We start from the raw sequence: 18,337 nt of genomic DNA, 5'->3' as shown, positions 1-18,337 counted from the left end.
AGAGGGCCCGTGCTTTGCTTTGCATTATTATTATTATTATTACTACGAGTTTATATAGCACCAAAGGGTTTGCTCAGCGCTGTACAATAGAGGGGACAATACATGGCACAGTAAAACAATAACAAACAACGTATGAGGGGTAAGAGGGCCCTACTCTTTCGAGCTTACAATCTAGGAGGGAGGGGGTAATGGTACAGTAGGAAGTGGCTGAGGGGAATGAGGGGTGGGAGGAATGAGGGAGAATGGCCGTTAGGTGAGGGTGGGGTAGGCTTCCCTGGAGAGATGGGTTTTGAGGGAGCACCTGAATGTGAAGAGGGAAGGCGACAGTCTGATGGATTGGGGCAGTGAGTTCCAGAGGATGGGGGAGGACCTGGAGAAGTCCTGCAGTCGTGCATGGGAGGAGGAGACCAGGGAGCAGGATAGAAGGAGGTCCTGTGAGGAGCGAAGGGTACGGGTAGGGCGGTACTTGGGGATCAGGTTGGTGAGGTAGTCAGGGGCAGTGTTGTGAACGGCTTTGTAGGTCAGGGTTAGGAGTTTAAATTTGATGCGTTGGGCAATCGGGAGCCAGTGGAGGGAGAGGCAGAGGGGGGTGGCAGAGGTGGAGCGGGTGGTGAGGTGGATGAGTCTAGCCGCTGAGTTCAGATGGGGTACAATACAGATGGGGTCTGTTTTGAGCATGTGCAGGACTCTGCTGCTGAGATGATACTGCCACCTTCTGTTTAATCAGTACATCACTGGATCTTCATCATACCTGGTGCAAAATACACCTCCGGAACGCGAATGTATTTCATATGTTTAATTGAGTATATACACATATATACACTGACCCATGTATACACTGCCCCACCCTCTCTAAACACTGCCCTCTGTATACACTGCCCCCTGTACACACATTGACCCCTGTATACACTGCCCCTTGTACTGCCCTCTGTATACACTGCCCCTGTATACACACTGCCCCCTGTATACACACTGACCCCTGTATACACTGCCCCCTGTACTGACCCCTGTATACACTGCCCCATATATTCACTGCTCCCTGTATACACTGCCCCCTGTATACACTGCCCCACCCTCTATAAACACTTCCCCCTGTATACACACTGACCCATGTATACACTGTCCCCTGTACTGATCCTTGTATACACTGCCCCACCCTCTCTAAACACTGCCCCCCTGTATACACTTCCCCACCCTCTCTAAACACTGCCCCCCTTTATACACTGCCCCACCCTCTCTAAACACTGACCCCTGTATACATTGCCCCATATATACACTGACCCCTGTATACACTGCCCCACCCTCTCTAAACACTGCCCCCTGTATACATTTCCCCCTGTATACATTGCCCCATATATACACTGCCCCCTGTATACATTGCCCCATATATACACTGCCCCATATATACACTGCCCCCTGTATACATTGCCCCCTGTATACACTGCCCCGTATATACACTGCCCCATGTATACACTAAAATAAATTGAATAACTCAAGCGCTACCTAGGGTGAAATTAAAACAAAAAATTACAATTAAATACTGTAGCTGCTAGTGCACACAACACGTCTCAGTGGGGCAAATTATTCAATCATAACGTGAAGTGAAAAAATGCTGCGCTACATGAAACAATGGGACAATCCTTACTGTATATAACCAAAAAACTAAGTGAAAAAATACAACATATATATATATTAGAAGATAAAATAGTAGAAATAAGATTAATAGTGACATAAAGTAAATAAATATATATATATAATGTATATGTACACACACACACACACACATATATATATATAAATAACAAAAACCACACCAAAAAAAAACAAAAAACAATATTATATTTTTAAGTAAGGATAAAACAAATCAAGTCATTAAAAAAAAAAAAAGTTCAATCAATAAAGTGTTCATTCAGTGGACCCTCATTTGGATAACACAAAATATGTGCATCTGTCATCAATTCCTGTGCAAAGACATCCTCCACCATATATCTGCTCACCTCACGCTCTGTGACCGCACATTATACAATGTTACATCTAACTGCACTTTTGGTCCCATATGAACTCAGATCAGCTTGCTGAATGAAGACTCCAAAGTAATCTCTCTCCTGATGAGCGTCTTTGTATTAAGCATATTCCTCATTAAAAAGAACTCCACATAGTGCTTTATCCTTTTATACTTTTATTCATCAATTAAACATAAGAAATACATTCACGTTCCGGAGGTGTATATTGCACCAGGTATGATGAAGATCCAGTGATGTACTGATTAAACACTAGATGGCAGTATCATCTCAGCAGCAGAGTCCTGCACATGATCAAACCTGACCCCATCCGTAATGTAATGCCAGGCAAAGCACGGGGCCACTTAATGAATGCTATTGCCTGCTGTAATGTCGTTCCAAGAGCAGTTTGTAGAGTACTACAACCTCTATCCCAATGAATGGCAATGTCATAACGTCATCCGCACACTCCTCTCTGATAAAGCACTATGTGGAGTTCTTTTTTAATGAGGAATACGGCCGATACAGGAGGGAGCTTACTTTGGAGTCCATATGGGACCAAAAGTGCAGTTAGACCGTAACATTGTATAATGTGAGGTCACACTGCTCCCGGTATACACTGACCCCTGTACTACCTCCTGTAAACACTGCCCCCTGTATACACTGACCCCTGTATACACCGCCCCCTGTATACACTGACCCCTGTATACACTGCCCCCCGTATACACTGCCCCCATATACACTGCCCCCTGTATACACTGCCCCCTGTATTGACTGCCCCCTGTACTGACCCCTGTATACACTGCCCCCTGTATACACTGACCATTGTATACACTGCCCCCTGTACTGCCCCCGTATACACTGACCATTGTATACACTGCCCCCCATATACACTGCCCCCTGTATACACTGCCCCCTGTACTGACCCCTGTATACAGTGCCCCCTGTACTGACCCCTGTATACACTGCCCCCTGTATACAAGAGTATGCCCTTGACAAAATCACATGACTAGTGACAAAACGCGTTGGGGAGGAGTGTGCGCATGATGTCACGACGTTGCCATTCATCGGGATAGCGGTTGTAGTACTCTACAAATGGTTCTTGGAACGACATTACAGCAGGCAATAGTATTCACTAAGCAGGCCCCGTGCTTTGCCTCGCATTACAATACAGATGGTGTCTGTTTTGAGCATGTGCAGGACTCTGCTGCTGAGCTGATACTGCCACCTTGATAATCCCACTAAAAGTTGAGCGTGGAATATTTAGTAGCCAGGAAATGTCACGGATGGACTTATTGCTCAGGTGGCCACCTATCACGGGACCACGCTTGGAGTCACTGAGCTCCTGAGAGCGACCCATTCTTTCAACAATGTTTGTAGAAGCAGTCTGCACGCCTAGGTGATGATTGTATACACCTGTGTCCATGGAGGGGATTGAAACATCTGAATCCAATGATTTGGAGGGCTGGTCAAATAATTTTGGCAATATAGTGTGTGTATTTATATGTATATATACACACACACACACAGAGACCTGAGTGAGAGCTGGGGTGTGACATACTTGGCCCACAGGCAGTGGTCTGCAGACCCCTGGTTTGGATCCTCAATCTGCTATAGTGCAGCCAAGTACAGAAGTAGTGCGGGGCTCTCTTATTGGACAGCCTAAGATCCTCTGCACACACTGGGATAATAAAACACACTGTGTGAAATCTTACATACTTAATATGGTTAAAAAAAGACCAACAGAGAATAAAAAATAGAAAACCTCCATATACGCAATCCTTTACACACAGTTGATCCAGAGGAAGGCAAAGAAAACCCAGTAAAGAATGATCCAATTTGCTCCAGTAGGGGAAAGAAAAATTCTTGCAGGTCCCCCAAGAGGCAATTGATATGGGGCTGTGCCCGCACTGCATGAAAAAACTTCTAGATTTGTCCAAGGGTTTAGGGAAGAGCTATACTTACCTTGTCCATCGATCCTCTGGAAAACCGCACTCCCCCAAGTCCAGTGGTGAACTGTTCCTCCTGTCCACATGCCCAGAGCCAGTCTATGTGCGTAATGATGTCAGGAACAATCCATTCACACGACTGCTGGCAGAAGAGTCAGGGACCCGTCTTGCGCTCCAAGGATCGGCGGATTCAATCATTATTATCACCCAAAGACAGAAATGAGCAGTTAGTGTTGGCACAGCCCCACATGGTTCAAAACATTTTTTGCCTGGATTTCTCCTTTAAGGGAGGAGATTGTAGCTGAAGCCAGCTTGTGGATCTGTTCCATGGTGGTCAGTGTGCCTCTCTGTTCCAGTGTCTGACAAAAGAAATACTGTTACATTTTGGCAGCCAATTTGTGCACCTTTTGTTCTCCTTTCACCACAGGAGGAATACCGTTTTTATTTTGTTAAATAAAGATGGAGTCTGCCTGCTTTCTCCTTCTTCAATTGCCTCCTATGGAAAATATTTAAATTTTGTGCAGCTGATCCGTAAGTTTATACATAATGTACAAAAAAAAATAGTAAAATGAAATGCTTTGGTCTGAAACATGACTTTTCTTTAGATCTAGATCACTCAGACAAACAAAAAGTGGGGGAATTGTCCTACAATAATGGGACAAACCCAATCTGAGGAGCTTATGTGGATAGAAAAAAAACGAAGTGCCAAATAATGAGTTCGTATAACCTTTATTCTTAACAATGAAGTCACAACTAGTAGGGAAATGATAACTAACATGTTTCTGGAGCCAAGAAATCCCCCTTCATCAGGGCTGAGGTTTTGGACTGTGTCAAGAATGGACTGGCCAGCAATGGTGGGACTCACCTGCCTTATGAGCTGCAGTACCAGGGCTGGCCAGCGGGTGCTCCCAGCAATCAGAGACTCAACCTTGCAGCCAGTCAAACACCTGGAACTGATTATACTGGTGTATTTAAGGGATGGCCAGACCTGCAGACTCGGCCTTGGTGTGTGTTCCTCCTGGGCCCTGTATCCTGTTCCTGCTCCCTGTTCCTGTCTGATTCGTTGCTGACCCTGCTCTGATCCCTGGCTTTGTCTGACCATTCTCCTGCTCCTGATCCCTGGCTTGTCTGACTATTCTCCTCTGCCTGACCCTCTGTACCACGCTGCCCGCTACCTGCTGAACCTGGCTTGTGACCCCGACCATTCTCCGCTTGCTCCCCCTGTACCTACCTGCCCGATTGATATTGACCCGGCCTGCCTGACGACGCTTGCATTGTATGTACTGTTATCTGTGGGTGGTTGGTTTGGTTTGTTTGCACTGTGTTATGTTTTAGTATTGCACTGCATTTATGTTTGTATTGTTAGTGTTAATAAATTATATTGTTTATAACATATCTGAAGTCTGCGTTTCCCTGCGTCAGTCACACACCTCTGGTCATACCCGGGAGCCCTGACAGACTGTATTTGGACTAGATTTCAATCTCCCTATCTTAGGCTGAAAACACACAGAGCTCAACGGCTGTGTTGTGGCATTGCTAGCAATTCCACTGCATTTCTGTTCAATGTTGATATTTTGAATTGGAGACAAAAAAAGTCTACTTTTTTAGTTCCAGGTGCAATGTGCACCCTTATTCAATCAGAAATTGCATTCGGCCCATACAGGCTTGATCTGTGTGGTGCAAATATGTCTCTATAACCTTTTTCCATCTTCTCTCTCTCAAACAAGAAACTCGTTTTTTGGGTTTTTTTACCTCTAGATGCAATGTGCTTGATCTCTCCCTCAGAAATTGTGGTCTATCCAATAAAGACTTCAGAGGTGAGGTGCAGATTAGCTTGTTTTTTTATTTTCAATTTAATACAAAAAGACATACATTTCTTAATTTCCAGGTACTCAGTAATTGAAGTCTGTATTATGTCACGTTCTGGTTCACAGCTGTCATTCCCCGCCTACTGCAGCCAAGAAGCCAGCTAATCAGGCCTGATCTGCGTTTGATTAGCTGCAGTAGAGTGCTGGGCAAACATTGGGGATCTAATAGACCCCTGAAGTCTCCATAAAGGAGGGGGCGAGTCACCTACCCAATGTTATCAGATAGGGGGCATGTTAGCACCCTTACAATAGCAACACACTTCAATAAATAAAATAAAGTATTCAAACTAGAAATGGTAATACAGCAAATAAAATAAAGTATTCAAACTAGAAATGGTAATACAACAAATAAAATAAATAAATAAACATAGCCTTGTTACCACCACCACACACCCCAATGAAAACATGCAGCTTAGGGCTCTCACATGTATGTAAATTCTGGCACATGAGACATTGTTGTGACCATCGGAGTGAGAGCAATAATACTGAAAACAAGCAAAAGAGTCATTTCAGGTGCTGCGATTTCAACAGGGTAGTGGTGATAAAAACAGCCTCCTCCATGATGGGGCAACATGCGTTGGGAGTGCGTTGCCTGGACGGAGTCTGGGCTGAGGCTGTTCTTACCATCGCTAGCCTTGGGTTCTGTTGGATGTGTGGCACCTGCAATGGCTCTTTCCTTTGTTTGCATATATTGAGCTGAAAGAAGGTCCTTCCCCTGCCTGCACTCCTCAACAGTCCCGGACCGGGACTGTCAGGAGCCTGGAGCAGCATCCCGTATTTTTTATGTGTGGTCAGTAATACCGTGCCATTATTCATAGTATACATTATACTGTTATAACTATAAAATATGTTTCTGCACACGTAACATATGTGATTCCACACTATAGTGTCATTGGGGCTCTCCCTGATAATTGTAGTGTTTTGTGAAACCACATGCAACTAAAGCAGCATGATTATTATTATACAGGATTTATATGGCGCCAACAGTTTTCACAGCGCTGTACAAAATGAAGTTAGACATTACAGCTACAATACAATTCGGTACAAGAGGAAACAGAGGGCCCGGCTTGTTAGAGCTTACAATCTAGGAGGAAGGGTTGAGTGATACAAAAGGTAATAGCTGTGGGGGGGGGGAGCTGATGGAGGAAATAAATGGTAGTTTACTAGGTAGAAGCAGGATAGGCGTCTTTAAAGAGAAAGGTTTTCAGGGATCGTCTAAAGGTGGATAGATTAGGAGATAGTCGGACAGATTGGGGTAGGGAGTTCCTTAGGATGGGAGAAGCTCAGGAGAAGTCCTTGAGGCAAGCATGGGAGGAGGTGACGCGGGAACTAGAGAGCAGAAGGTCTTGAGAGGATCGAAGACAGCGGTTTGGTTGATACTTTGAGACCAGCCTGGTGATGTAGCCGGGGGCAGAGTTGTGGATGACTTTGTAAGTTGTTGTTAGTATTTTGAATTTTATTGGGCGAGTGGAAGCCAGTGGAGGGATTGGCAGAGAGGGGTGGAGGACACTGAGTGGAGGCCAGTGGAGGGATTGGCAGAGAGGGGTGGAGGACACTGAGTGGAGGCCAGTGGAGGGATTGGCAGAGAGGGGTGGAGGACACTGAATGGAAGCCAGTGGAGGGATTGGCAGAGAGGGGTGGAGGACACTGAATGGAGGCCAGTGGAGGGATTGGCAGAGAGGGGTGGAGAACACTGAATGGAGGCAGTGGAGGGATTGGCAGAGAGGGGTGGAGGACACTGAATGGAAGAAAGTGGAGGGATTAGCAGAGAGGGGTGGAGGACAATGAATGGAGGCCAGTGGAGGGATTAGCAGAGAGGGGTGGAGGACACTGAATGGAGGCCAGTGGAGGGATTGGCAGAGAGGGATGGAGGACACTGAATGGAGGCCAGTGGAGGGATTGGCAGAGAGGGGTGGAGGACACTGAATGGAAGCCAGTGGAGGGATTGGCAGAGAGGGGTGGAGGACACTGAATGGAGGTCAGTGGAGGGATTGGCAGAGAGGGGTGGAGGACACTGAATGGAGGTCAGTGGAGGGATTGGCAGAGAAGGGTGGAGGACAATGAATGGAGGCCAGTGGAGGGATTGGCAGAGAGAGGTGGAGGACAATGAATGGAGGCAAGTGGAGGGATTGGCAGAGAGGGGTGGAGGACAATGAATGGAAACCAGTGGAGGGATTGGCAGAGAGGGGTGGAGGACAATGAATGGAGGCCAGTGGAGGGATTGGCAGAGAGGGGTAGCAGACACTGAACGGTTGGTAAGGTGGATGAGGCTGACAGCAGTATTCACGATGAACTGGAGGGGGGATAGCCTATGTAAAGGTAAGCCAAAGAGGAGGGAGTTGCAATAGTCGAGGCAAGAGATAACCAGGGAGTGAATTAGGAGCTTTGTGGTATCATTGGTTAGAAAGGGGCGTATTCTGGAGATGTTGCGGAGGTTGAGGCGGCATAATTTGGACAGGGATTGGATGTGGGCCTGAAAGGATAGTTCAGAATTCAGAGTTTCCCCTAGAACTCTGGCATGCGGGGATGGGTTGATAGTGGTGCTATGGATCCTGACCGAGAAATCGGGGGAAGAGGCACTATCATGTACCTGGGGATGGAGGCCGATGGAGAGAGGGCTTCCCTTGCCGCTAAATTCTGGACTCCCCTGAGAGTGGGACAGTGGGAGTCTGGCCCAAAGTTGCACAGGTCGCCTGTAGGAGTGCTGGTTGGTGGTCCACTCAGAAGCACAGCTGGTGCACAGAGATAGGTCTGCAGACTGGAAGCTCCTGTGCGTGGCATGCAAGCCATTCCGGGATTTGGATGTTTACTGGGTAGTTCAACTGATACACTCCCACGGCTTCAACTACCATCTCTATGCCGATGACACGCAAATCTATCTCTCTACCCCTCACCTCACCCCTTCAGTCGTCTCCGCTCGAATCACTAGCCTTCTGAATGACATATCAGACTGGATGTCACTCCACTTCCTCAAATTAAACCTTTCCAAAACTGAGCTCCTAGTTTTCCCCCCCCCTCCCCCCCGACCTCTCCATCACGACCAACAATGCCACCAGCAGCCCCACCCCACAAGCCAAAGTCCTAGGTGTCACTCTAGACTCCAATCTGTCTTTCCAGCCCCAGATCCAATCGCTGACAAATTCATGCAGACTCCACCTCCACAACATCTCCAAAATACGCACGTTCCTAACTCCAGAAACTACAAAGTAACTCATTCACTCCCTTATCATATCACGACGACTACAGTAACTCCCTCCTCGCCGGCCTACCCCAACACAGGCTATCCCCGCTTCAGTCTATCCTGAATCTTGCGGTCAGACTCATCCACCTTACCAACCACTCTGTATTCGCCACCCCCCTCTGCCAATCCCTCCACTGGCTTCCGATTGCCCAACGCATTAAATTCAAAATACTAACATTGACGTACAAAGCTATTCATAATACTGCCCCAAACTACATCACCGACCTGATATCCATCTACCACCCAAAACGCGCTCCTCGCAAGACCGCCTACTCTCCTCCTCCCCTGCCCATCTCCAGGACTTCTCCAGGACTTCCCCCATCCTCTGGAACTTACTACCCCAATCCATCAGACTGTCACCTACCCTCCTCACCTTTAGGCGCACCCTGAAAACCCATCTCTTCAGAGAAGCCTACTCCGCCCTTACCTAACTGCTGATCTCCTCCACTCCTCCTACCACTCCATGCCCCACAGCTATTTCCTCCTGTACCACTCTCCCTCTGTCAGGGCAGGGGCCGAGGAATGGACAGGCAGGCCTAACAATGTAACGCACTGGCTGACGACAACCACCACCCACAGACCGAAGTCCCTCAGGGCGCGGAGTCTAAGTCCCAGGCTGCCCTTCACCAGGGCCCCTGATGGTGGGGATGGACTTGACGCAGCCAGGAACCAGGTCGCGGCCCCCGAGACACCTCAGCTGCGGTAATGGCCGCCGCCAATGGCGTGTAGCTGGTGGAAGAGACAAAAGAGTAGTCAGACAAGCCGGGTCAACAACAACAGGACAAAACAGTACAGGACAGCAGACGAGAATCACAGGTCACGAGCCGGGTTCAGCAACAGAGGGTCAGATCAAAGGAGAATACAAAGAATAGTCGAGTCACAAGCCGAATCAGATACCAGGAGAGTCACGAGAGTCAGAACAGAGTAATAGCAACACAAAGACACAAGACACAAGTGCAAAGAGCATGTGCGGGCCACAGGCTTATATGTCATCAGTCACACCCCTCTGGGGGATGGACCACAGAGACCTGAAGGCATAAAAGGATTCCCACCATGCACAGCAGAATCCAAGATGGACGCCAGCACATGGAGTAACATAACCTCAGGGAAAAGGTAGGACCTTGACACCCTCCCTCCTAGATTGTAAGCTCCAAGGAGCAGGGCCCTCAAACCCCTTGTGTATTGTATTGTATTGTATTGTTACTGTACTGTCTCATGTATTGTCTCCCATTGTAATGTACAGCGCTGAGCAAACTGTTGGCGCTATATAAATAATGTGTAATAATAATAATAATAGTTTAAGCCAAGGTCAGGTACCAGGTGGGAATCAGAGCGGTCATAGTCAGATGGGATAGCCGAGGTCATTCACAAAGGAGGGAGAGAGAGTATCCGTAAGCCAAGCCGAGGTCAGATCAGGGGTAAGCAGAGTAGACAGGTCCAGGAGCAAGCCGAGTCGGTAACAGGAAATCACAAGTCAGAATCACAGGAAACAGGAACAGGGCACGGGGAGCTAGAGATCATCCAGCAACTAGAGGAAGTGATGAGCCTCCTTATAAAGGCCGTCTGGCACCAGACAGAGGCTGATGTGTACTTCTGCGGCCATGTAGAGTGCTGGTAGAAATGCCAGATCTTCCAGAACTCCTGCCGTGGACAGGACCCTGACAGGCACCCTGACAGGCACGGTGGGTAGAGGAAATATTATGAGCTCAGTTTTTAATAGATTGAGTTTTAGGAAGTGGTGTGACATCCAGTCTGATATGTCTGTTAGTAAATCGGTGATATGTGAGGAAACTGATGGGGTGAGCTGAGGAGTAGAGAGATAGATTTGTGTGCCATCAGCATTGAAATGGTATTGGAAACCATTGAAAGCTATCAGCTGACCCAAGGAAGACGTGCAGATGGAGAATAGGAGAGGTCCAAGGACAGAACCTTGGGGGACCCCGACAGTAAGAGGAGTAGGAGAGGAGGAAGTAGAGTTGTAAGTGACACTGAAGGTGCTGTGAGATAGGTAAGATTCGAATCAACAGAGAGTACAGTCACGGAGACCAAGTAAATAGAGGTTTTTTTTAGGAAGAGGGGGTTGTCAACTGTGTCAAAGGCAGCAGAGAGGCCCAAGAGTAAGAGTACGAAATAGTGACCGTTGGTTTTAGTGGTTAGCAAGTCATTCGTGAGTTTTAGGAGAGCAGTTTCTGTGGAGTGTTGTTGGCGACTGAAGGGGATCGAGAAGGTTATTCCTTCGAGAAGGCATTCTCTAAGCATGAAATGTAAAGGATTTTTGTTGCGCTTTAAGTGACCTGTACAGACCCTTTCTCTGCTGAAGGATATATGAAAATATTTTTTTCATTGGTAGAAGTCCCTCGGGCCACTGCTCCCCTTGTTCTTTGTTTGGCAACCCCTTGCTTATTAGGGAAGACTCAGTGGAGCACTTGGTCTTTTTTCTGACATCATTTTTCTTTAAGCCCAGAAAATGTCCATTACGGATTTCTAAGGTTCAGCTCCTACAGACTTCAGAGTTGTTGCAAATCAGGATTTGGTCTTTGGTGGATTAGTAAATCTACGATGTTTCATTCTCTTCTTGAGTCAGGTTTTTCGTTTGTAACAGTCATTGTCCTCATCCAGAGCAATGTCCCAGCTCCATTCTCAGATTCTCAGCTGAAGCAGAGCTTCTTCTTCCGGGATCCTCATGTAGATACCTTCAGTTCTGGTCGGAGGGATTCCAACTTTTTCAGTTCGCTTTTAATTTCATCTGACAAGAGGTTGTTCATGATCCTAAAATACAGGATAGCAAGTGTTTGGTGAGTTTAGCTATCTGATGAAGATCAACAGTCATGGCCGGCATCAGGATAAGGCAGCTTAGGGAGCTGCTTTAGGGCCACGTGATGGGGGTCTCTCAAGAAGTGCTGGTGCCGGCCCAGCCTATACCTTTACCTAGCTGAGCAAAGTGATGAGTGCAGGGGAGGACTGACAGCTCATGGGGCCCCCGGGCAATAGGGGATCATAGGGCCCCTGTGTCCTCGCCCACACCCAAAAAAGCCTATGAAAAAGCCAACGAAAGGTACCAGGAGCATCTCATGGGGCCCCCTACTGGCCCCAGGCCCTCGGGCAGTGCCCGAGTGCTCAAATGGTCAGTCCGCCCCTGGATGAGTGCCATGGACAGTGATGGCCGGCACAGCCTCGCTGGGCTATGTGAATGCTGTGAACATCAGCCACTGAGCTGCCTCCTCATTTCCACCTGCTCTCCTTCCTTCTCTCTCCCAGATTAGTGATGAGCGATATATTCGAGTTGAACATACGACTCAAACATAGACCGTACTTGTGTTCAGCGAACACACGAACGGTAAGGGCGTTTGTTGGGCTGTTCGACCTCCACGCCCCACAATGCACTCCGCCCTGACAGTGCATTGTGATTGGCAAAAGCAACGCACCTGACCACAGGTCAATCATAGCACATGATGATGTCATAAGAAAGCGGGGTGATCCCGCCCCTTGTGACATCATCACAGTATTTAAGAACTGTCATTCAAGAACTGGCTGTGGGAGCCAGCCAGTTTTTGTCCTTTTGTTTGGGTTGGTGGTGGAGGCGGGCATCATGATTGACATTGAATCTACTTTGGGGGACATTTTTAACATTTTTGTTTTTAATAAAGGACTTGTCAAAGACTGTCTGCTGTCATTTATTACACTACATTTTTTTGTTTGTGAATGAGTAGCGGTACCATGTACCCCATAGGGGGGTCGGTATCTGAAGATGCCCTTGTTAAAGCCCCCTGCCTGCAGATCCCCACAACCAATGGCGGCCATGGTTGGAGAAGTGGCCCTTGTCCCCATCAACTTAGGGGGATCCCCCCTGCACATGTACAGTTCCGGCGATTTTTAGACAGCAGAGCTCAGCATGACTCGTGCAGCGGGGCGGCACTGGAGGGTGCTGGTGACGTCAATGCGCTTGGCGCCTGTTTCTAGTAGTTCTAAAAAGACAGGAGGATGAGGAAGGACCAACAGCCTGCCTGAGCCCAAGCCAGACTGTAGTGCCCTACAGAGGCTTGCATTGTGGGGAGGAGGAGGGAGGGGGTGGCGAGAAGACCAAGGGGGGTGGGCACCAAAATGCACCTTCGCCTGTGTAGACGAAATGCCTTGCACCAGCCTTGCCTGCAGTGATGGTCTCTGCTCCATATTGGCCAGGAATAGAAGTCTAGGGGATAAATAGGTCACTATTTCAACAACTGAAGTCAGAATATTTACAAGTTTTGGATGCAAACTGTCCCAGAATACGAGGTGTGTCTAAAAAGTTCGGTGAATGGTAGAAAACAAACAAAACAGAAGAAACAAACAAATGACCTTTATTGGTCTTCAAAGTAATCGCCATCCGGCACAAAACACTTGTGGCAACGTTCGTAAAGCTTCTGGAAACTGCCTGAAAAGGCCTCTGTAGGAATCAATCGCAGAACCGCTGTCACGCATTCTTGGATTGCAGCCATGCCCACAAAGCGTGCGCCTTTTATGACGCTCTTCAGGTGAGGTAACAGAAAGAAGTCCGTAGGTGCCAGACCAAGGGAGTACGGTGGATGATGCTCTTCAGTTGGGGAAACAGAAGAAGTCTGTAGGTGCCAGACCAGGGGAGTACGGTGGATGATGCTCTTCAGGTGAGGAAACAGAAGAAGTCTGTAGGTGCCAGACCAGGGGAGTACGGTGGATGATGCTCTTCAGGTGAGGAAACAGAAAGAAGTCCGTAGGTGCCAGACCAGGGGAGTACGTTGGATGATGCTCTTCAGGTGAGGAAACAGGAAGAAGTCCATAGGTGCCAGACCAGGGGAGTACGGTGGATGATGCTCTTCAGGTGAGGAAACAGAAAGAAGTCCGTAGGTGCCAGACCAGGGGAGTACGGTGGATGATGCTCTTCAGGTGGGTAAACAGAAAGAAGTCCGTAGGTGCCAGACCAGGGGAGTACGGTGGATGATGCTCTTCAGGTGAGGAAACAGAAAGAAGTCCGTAGGTGCCAGACCAGGGGAGTAAGGTGGATGATGCTCTTCAGGTAGGTAAACAGAAAGAAGTCCGTAGGTGCCAGACCAGGGGAATACGGTGGATGATGCTCTTCAGGTGAGGAAACAGAAAGAAGTCCGTAGGTGCCAGACCAGGGGAGTACGGTGGATGATGCTCTTCAGGTGGGTAAACAGAAAGAAGTCCTCAAGTGCCAGACCAGGGGAGTACAGTGGATGACCAAGAACAGATACGCCACTCTGAGCCAAGAATTGGCGCACACAGGTCGCACAGTGTGTAGAGGCGTTATCGTACAACATCCTCATAGTATGCGGCGTTCACAGTTTGACCCACAGAGACGAATTCATTATGGATGATGCCATCGTTGTCGAAGAAGGTGATCAACATTGTCTTGACCTTGGACTTTTGCAGGCGACACTTTTTGAGTTGTGGGGAAGACAGTGAATGCAATGCCATCGATTGCCGCTTGGATTCCAGATCAAACTGGCAGCACCAGGTCTCATCCCCTGTGTCAATGGTTCACAGAAAGGATGGCTCCTGATTTGAACCGGTCATAAACAGATTTTTCTGCTCATGGCTTCCGTCCTGCACATTTGCACCAACATTTCATGCGTCTCCATCATTGTTTTCCCCAATTTTGTAGCAGAACTTGAAGTTTACTGTTTGCTCCATTGCACTGGGACCCTACCTCTCACACTGGCTATGTTCGACTTTACCCTGACGGTCACGTGTACTCCATGCTAGGTGGCACAAATTTGACATGGATTGTGGATAGTCATGTGTATGCGTGCGAACCTGGCCCATGAGATATTGGACCATTCACCGAACGTTTTGGACACACCTCCTATTATTGTCTCAGTCAGTCCTGTTATACTCACTGTAATCCCTCTATCCGGCTTGTTTTCAGAGCCGCCATCAGATCCCTGAAATGAGGACCCTCCAGCTTGTTCCCAGACAGGTCCAGTGTCCTCAGTGTCGGGTTATTTCTTATTCCAGATGCCAGGTGGGGGCAGGAACTGTCTGTCAGGTGATTACCAACCAATCTGTAGAAGAAGAGAAGAATGTTACCAGAAGGAAATTCATTTCTTCACTTTATACAAGTCTAAAAAATACAGTAACACTAAACTGTGGGTGCTCATGTCAGGAGAAAGAGATTGGGCTCTGATTTCTCACTGCAGTAAGATCAGATTCCTTGTGTATGACCATCTACAATCCTATTATATATTGTACAGGATGCCGGGATGGGTCCTAGAGAGTAGATAAATGTCACTGTTATGCTCACTGTAATTCCTCTATCCGGCTTGTTGTCAAAGCCGCCATCAGATCCCCGAAATGTGGACCCTCCAGATTGTTCCTAGACAGGTCCAGTGTCCTCAATGTCGGGTTATTTCTTATTCCAGATGCCAGGTGGGGGCAGGAACTGTCTGTCAGGTGATTATCATCCAATCTGTAGAAGAAGAGAAGAATGTTACCAGAAGGAAATGACCCCCCCCCAGGAATGAATGGAACCAGGGGCGGACTGACAACTCATGGGGCCCCCGGGCAATAGGGGATCATAGAGCCCCTGTGTCCTTGCCCAAACTCAAAAAAGCCTATGAAAAAAGGTACCAGGGGCATCTCATGGAGCCCCCTGCTGACCCCGGGCCCACGGGTGGTGCCCGAATTTCCAAATGGTCAGTCCGCCCCTGAATGGAACTATTCTCTACATGAATGGAACTCATTTCTCTTTATTGGAATCATTTATATTCGATCACTTTATAAATCTCCAATAAATACTTTGTATTTAAATACAATACCGGGACAAGGTCATCCAGTATGCAGGGCAAAGATATCAAACGGTCCCCCCCCCCTGGTTTATTACATATTAGTCAGTGTCTTTTCAAATCTTTTAAAAATATAATAGTTGTTGTAATAGTAACTCTCAGCATTGGTGTCAGTGGACAAAGTGATAAACCCCTGCTGGTGTCAGCGACTGCAACCCCCAGAATTGGTGCCAGTGGCCACAATAATAACTCCCAACATGGTTGTCAGTGATTGCAATAATAAACCCTCCCCCATTGGTGGTCGGTGGAAGCGCTATTTAATCCCCTTTTTGAGGTCAGTGGCAACGATGTTAACCCCTCCTTAAGGCCTCCTAAGTTCAGCTAAAAAAAGTAAGCAGAAAAATCAGCACAAGGGACATAACTTATAGTCAGTAAGACGTGTCCCTTCTGTTAATTCTTCTATGAATGAAATAGGATCTAAAAATGGAGGACAGGAATATGATTGATAGCTGAACCCCCCCCCCCCACATTCAGAGATCCTGTTTTATTGGTAAAAGCTGTAGTATGGTTTCTGTGAATGGCGGATCTGGTAGGAAAGGGCATGTATAGTTGTGATCTCTTGCTGACAGGGGCGGACTGACAACTCATCGGGCAATAGGGGATCATGGGGCCCCTGTGTCCTTGCACACTCAAAAAAGCCTATGAAAAAGGTACCAGGGGCATCTCATAGGGCCCCTACTAACCCCAGGCCCTCGGGCAGTGCCCGAGTTTCCAAATGGTCAGTCCGCCCCTGCTTGCTGAGACCTTGTGACAGTCCCTTAGCTGTATCACCCTTGCTGCACTGCACAATTACAGTGATGGGGGGTGGGAGTGCAAGATGGAGGAGTATTACTCACAGAAGTATAAGCACAATGGACACATCCTACTGACTGGAAGTTATGTCCCTTTTGCTGATTTTGCTGTGTTTTTGGCTGCACTTAGGCAATGATATAAGAACTTACAGGAGACGTTCTTGGTGCCATATAATAAAGAGCAGCACAACACATTATTACAAATATCACTAAAATTCAATAATAAAATAGTGCGCACCAAGGAATTTACACAGTTCATTTGGTATATCCCAAAGAATGTAATAGAAGTCTCTGACGACTGGTCCCTTTCATTTCCAGTTTGTCATATACACTGTATTGCCAAAAGTATTGGGCCGCCGGCCTTTCCCCCGCACATGAACTTTAATGGCTCCCAGTCTTAGTCCGTAGGGTTCAATATTGAGTTGGCCCCACCCTTTCCACACACATGACCTTTAATGGCCCCCCAGTCTTAGTCCGTAGGGTTCAATATTGAGTTGGCCCCGCCCTTTGCAGCTATAACAGCTTCAACTCTTCTGGGAAGGCCGTCCACAAGGTTTAGGAGGGTGTCTATGGGAAGGTTGGACCATTCTTCCAGAAGCACATTTGTCAGGTCAGGCACTGATGTCGGGGGAGGAGGCCTGGCTCGCAGTCTCCACTCTAATTCATCCCAAAGGTGTTCTATGGGGTTGAGGTCAGGACTCTGTGCAGGCCAGTCAAGTTCCTCCACCCCAAACTGGCTCCTCCATGTATTTATGGAATTTGCTTTGTGCACTGGTGGGCAGTCATGTTGGAACAGGAAGGGGCCATCCCCAAACTCTTCCCACAAAGTTGGGAGCATGAAATTGTCCAAAATGTCTTGGTATGCTGACGCCTTAAGAGTATCCTTCACTTGAACTAGGGGGCCAAGCCCAACACCTGAAAAACAACCCCACAACATAACCCCCCTTCCACCAAACTTTACACTTGGCACAATGCAGTCAGGTAAGTACCGTTCTCCTGGCAACTGCCAAACCCAGACACATCCATCGGATTGCCGGACAGAGAAACGTGATTGGTCATTCCAGAGAACACGTCTCCTCTGCTCTAGAGTCCAGTGGCAGCATGCTGTATGCCACTGCATCCGACGTTTTGCATTGCACTTGATGATGGAAGGCTTGGATGTAGCAGCTCGGCCATGGAAACCCATTCCATGAAACTCTCTACGCACTGTTGTTGGGCTCATCTGAAGGCCACACCAAGTTTGGAGGTCTTTAGCTATTGTCTCTGTAGACAGTCGGTGACTTCTGCACACTGTGTGCTTCAGCATGTGCTGACCCCGCTCTCTCAGGTGACGTGGCCTACCACTTGGTGGCTGAGTTGCTGTTGTTCCCAGTTGCTTCCACTGGAAACAATCCGTGGATATTCTGTGGAATATTTAGTAGCCAGGAAATTTCACGGATGGACCTATCATGGTACTACGCTTAAATTCACTGAGCTCCTGAAAGCGACCCATTCTTTCACAAATGTTTGTAGAAGCAGTCTGCATGCCTAGGGGCTTGATTTTATACATCTGTGGCCATGGAGGTGATTGGAACACCTGAATCCAATGATTTGGAGGGGTGTCCCAATACTTTTGGAAATATAGTGTATGTAAACTGGGGGTGTTTAGCTCTCATAGTAGATGCATTTGT

The 18,337-nt window shown here is 47.7% G+C and overlaps 1 protein-coding gene across 1 annotated transcript in view; it reads right to left on the bottom strand.

Annotated features, from left to right (window-relative positions):
• Positions 1-8,840: 8,840 nt before the first annotated feature.
• LOC149439095 (NACHT, LRR and PYD domains-containing protein 3-like) overlaps positions 8,841-18,337 on the bottom strand; it is a 32,748-nt gene continuing 23,251 nt past the window's right edge. Inside the window, exons 9-11 of the mRNA XM_089659477.1 lie at positions 15,336-15,500; positions 14,932-15,096; positions 8,841-11,827 (exon numbers count right to left, since the gene is read on the bottom strand). Of these exons, the coding sequence (XP_089515603.1) occupies positions 11,740-11,827; positions 14,932-15,096; positions 15,336-15,500 (418 nt within the window). The 3' untranslated portion in view covers positions 8,841-11,739. The remainder of the gene's footprint in view (positions 11,828-14,931; positions 15,097-15,335; positions 15,501-18,337) is intronic.

This window comes from Staurois parvus, unplaced genomic scaffold (assembly GCF_062004578.1).
Source record: "Staurois parvus isolate SC_StPar_1 unplaced genomic scaffold, SC_StPar_1.0 ptg001161l, whole genome shotgun sequence".
Taxonomy (NCBI): Eukaryota; Metazoa; Chordata; class Amphibia; order Anura; family Ranidae; genus Staurois; species Staurois parvus.
Note: the sequence above shows the minus strand (reverse complement) of the source record. Positions and strands in the feature narration are given on the sequence as shown.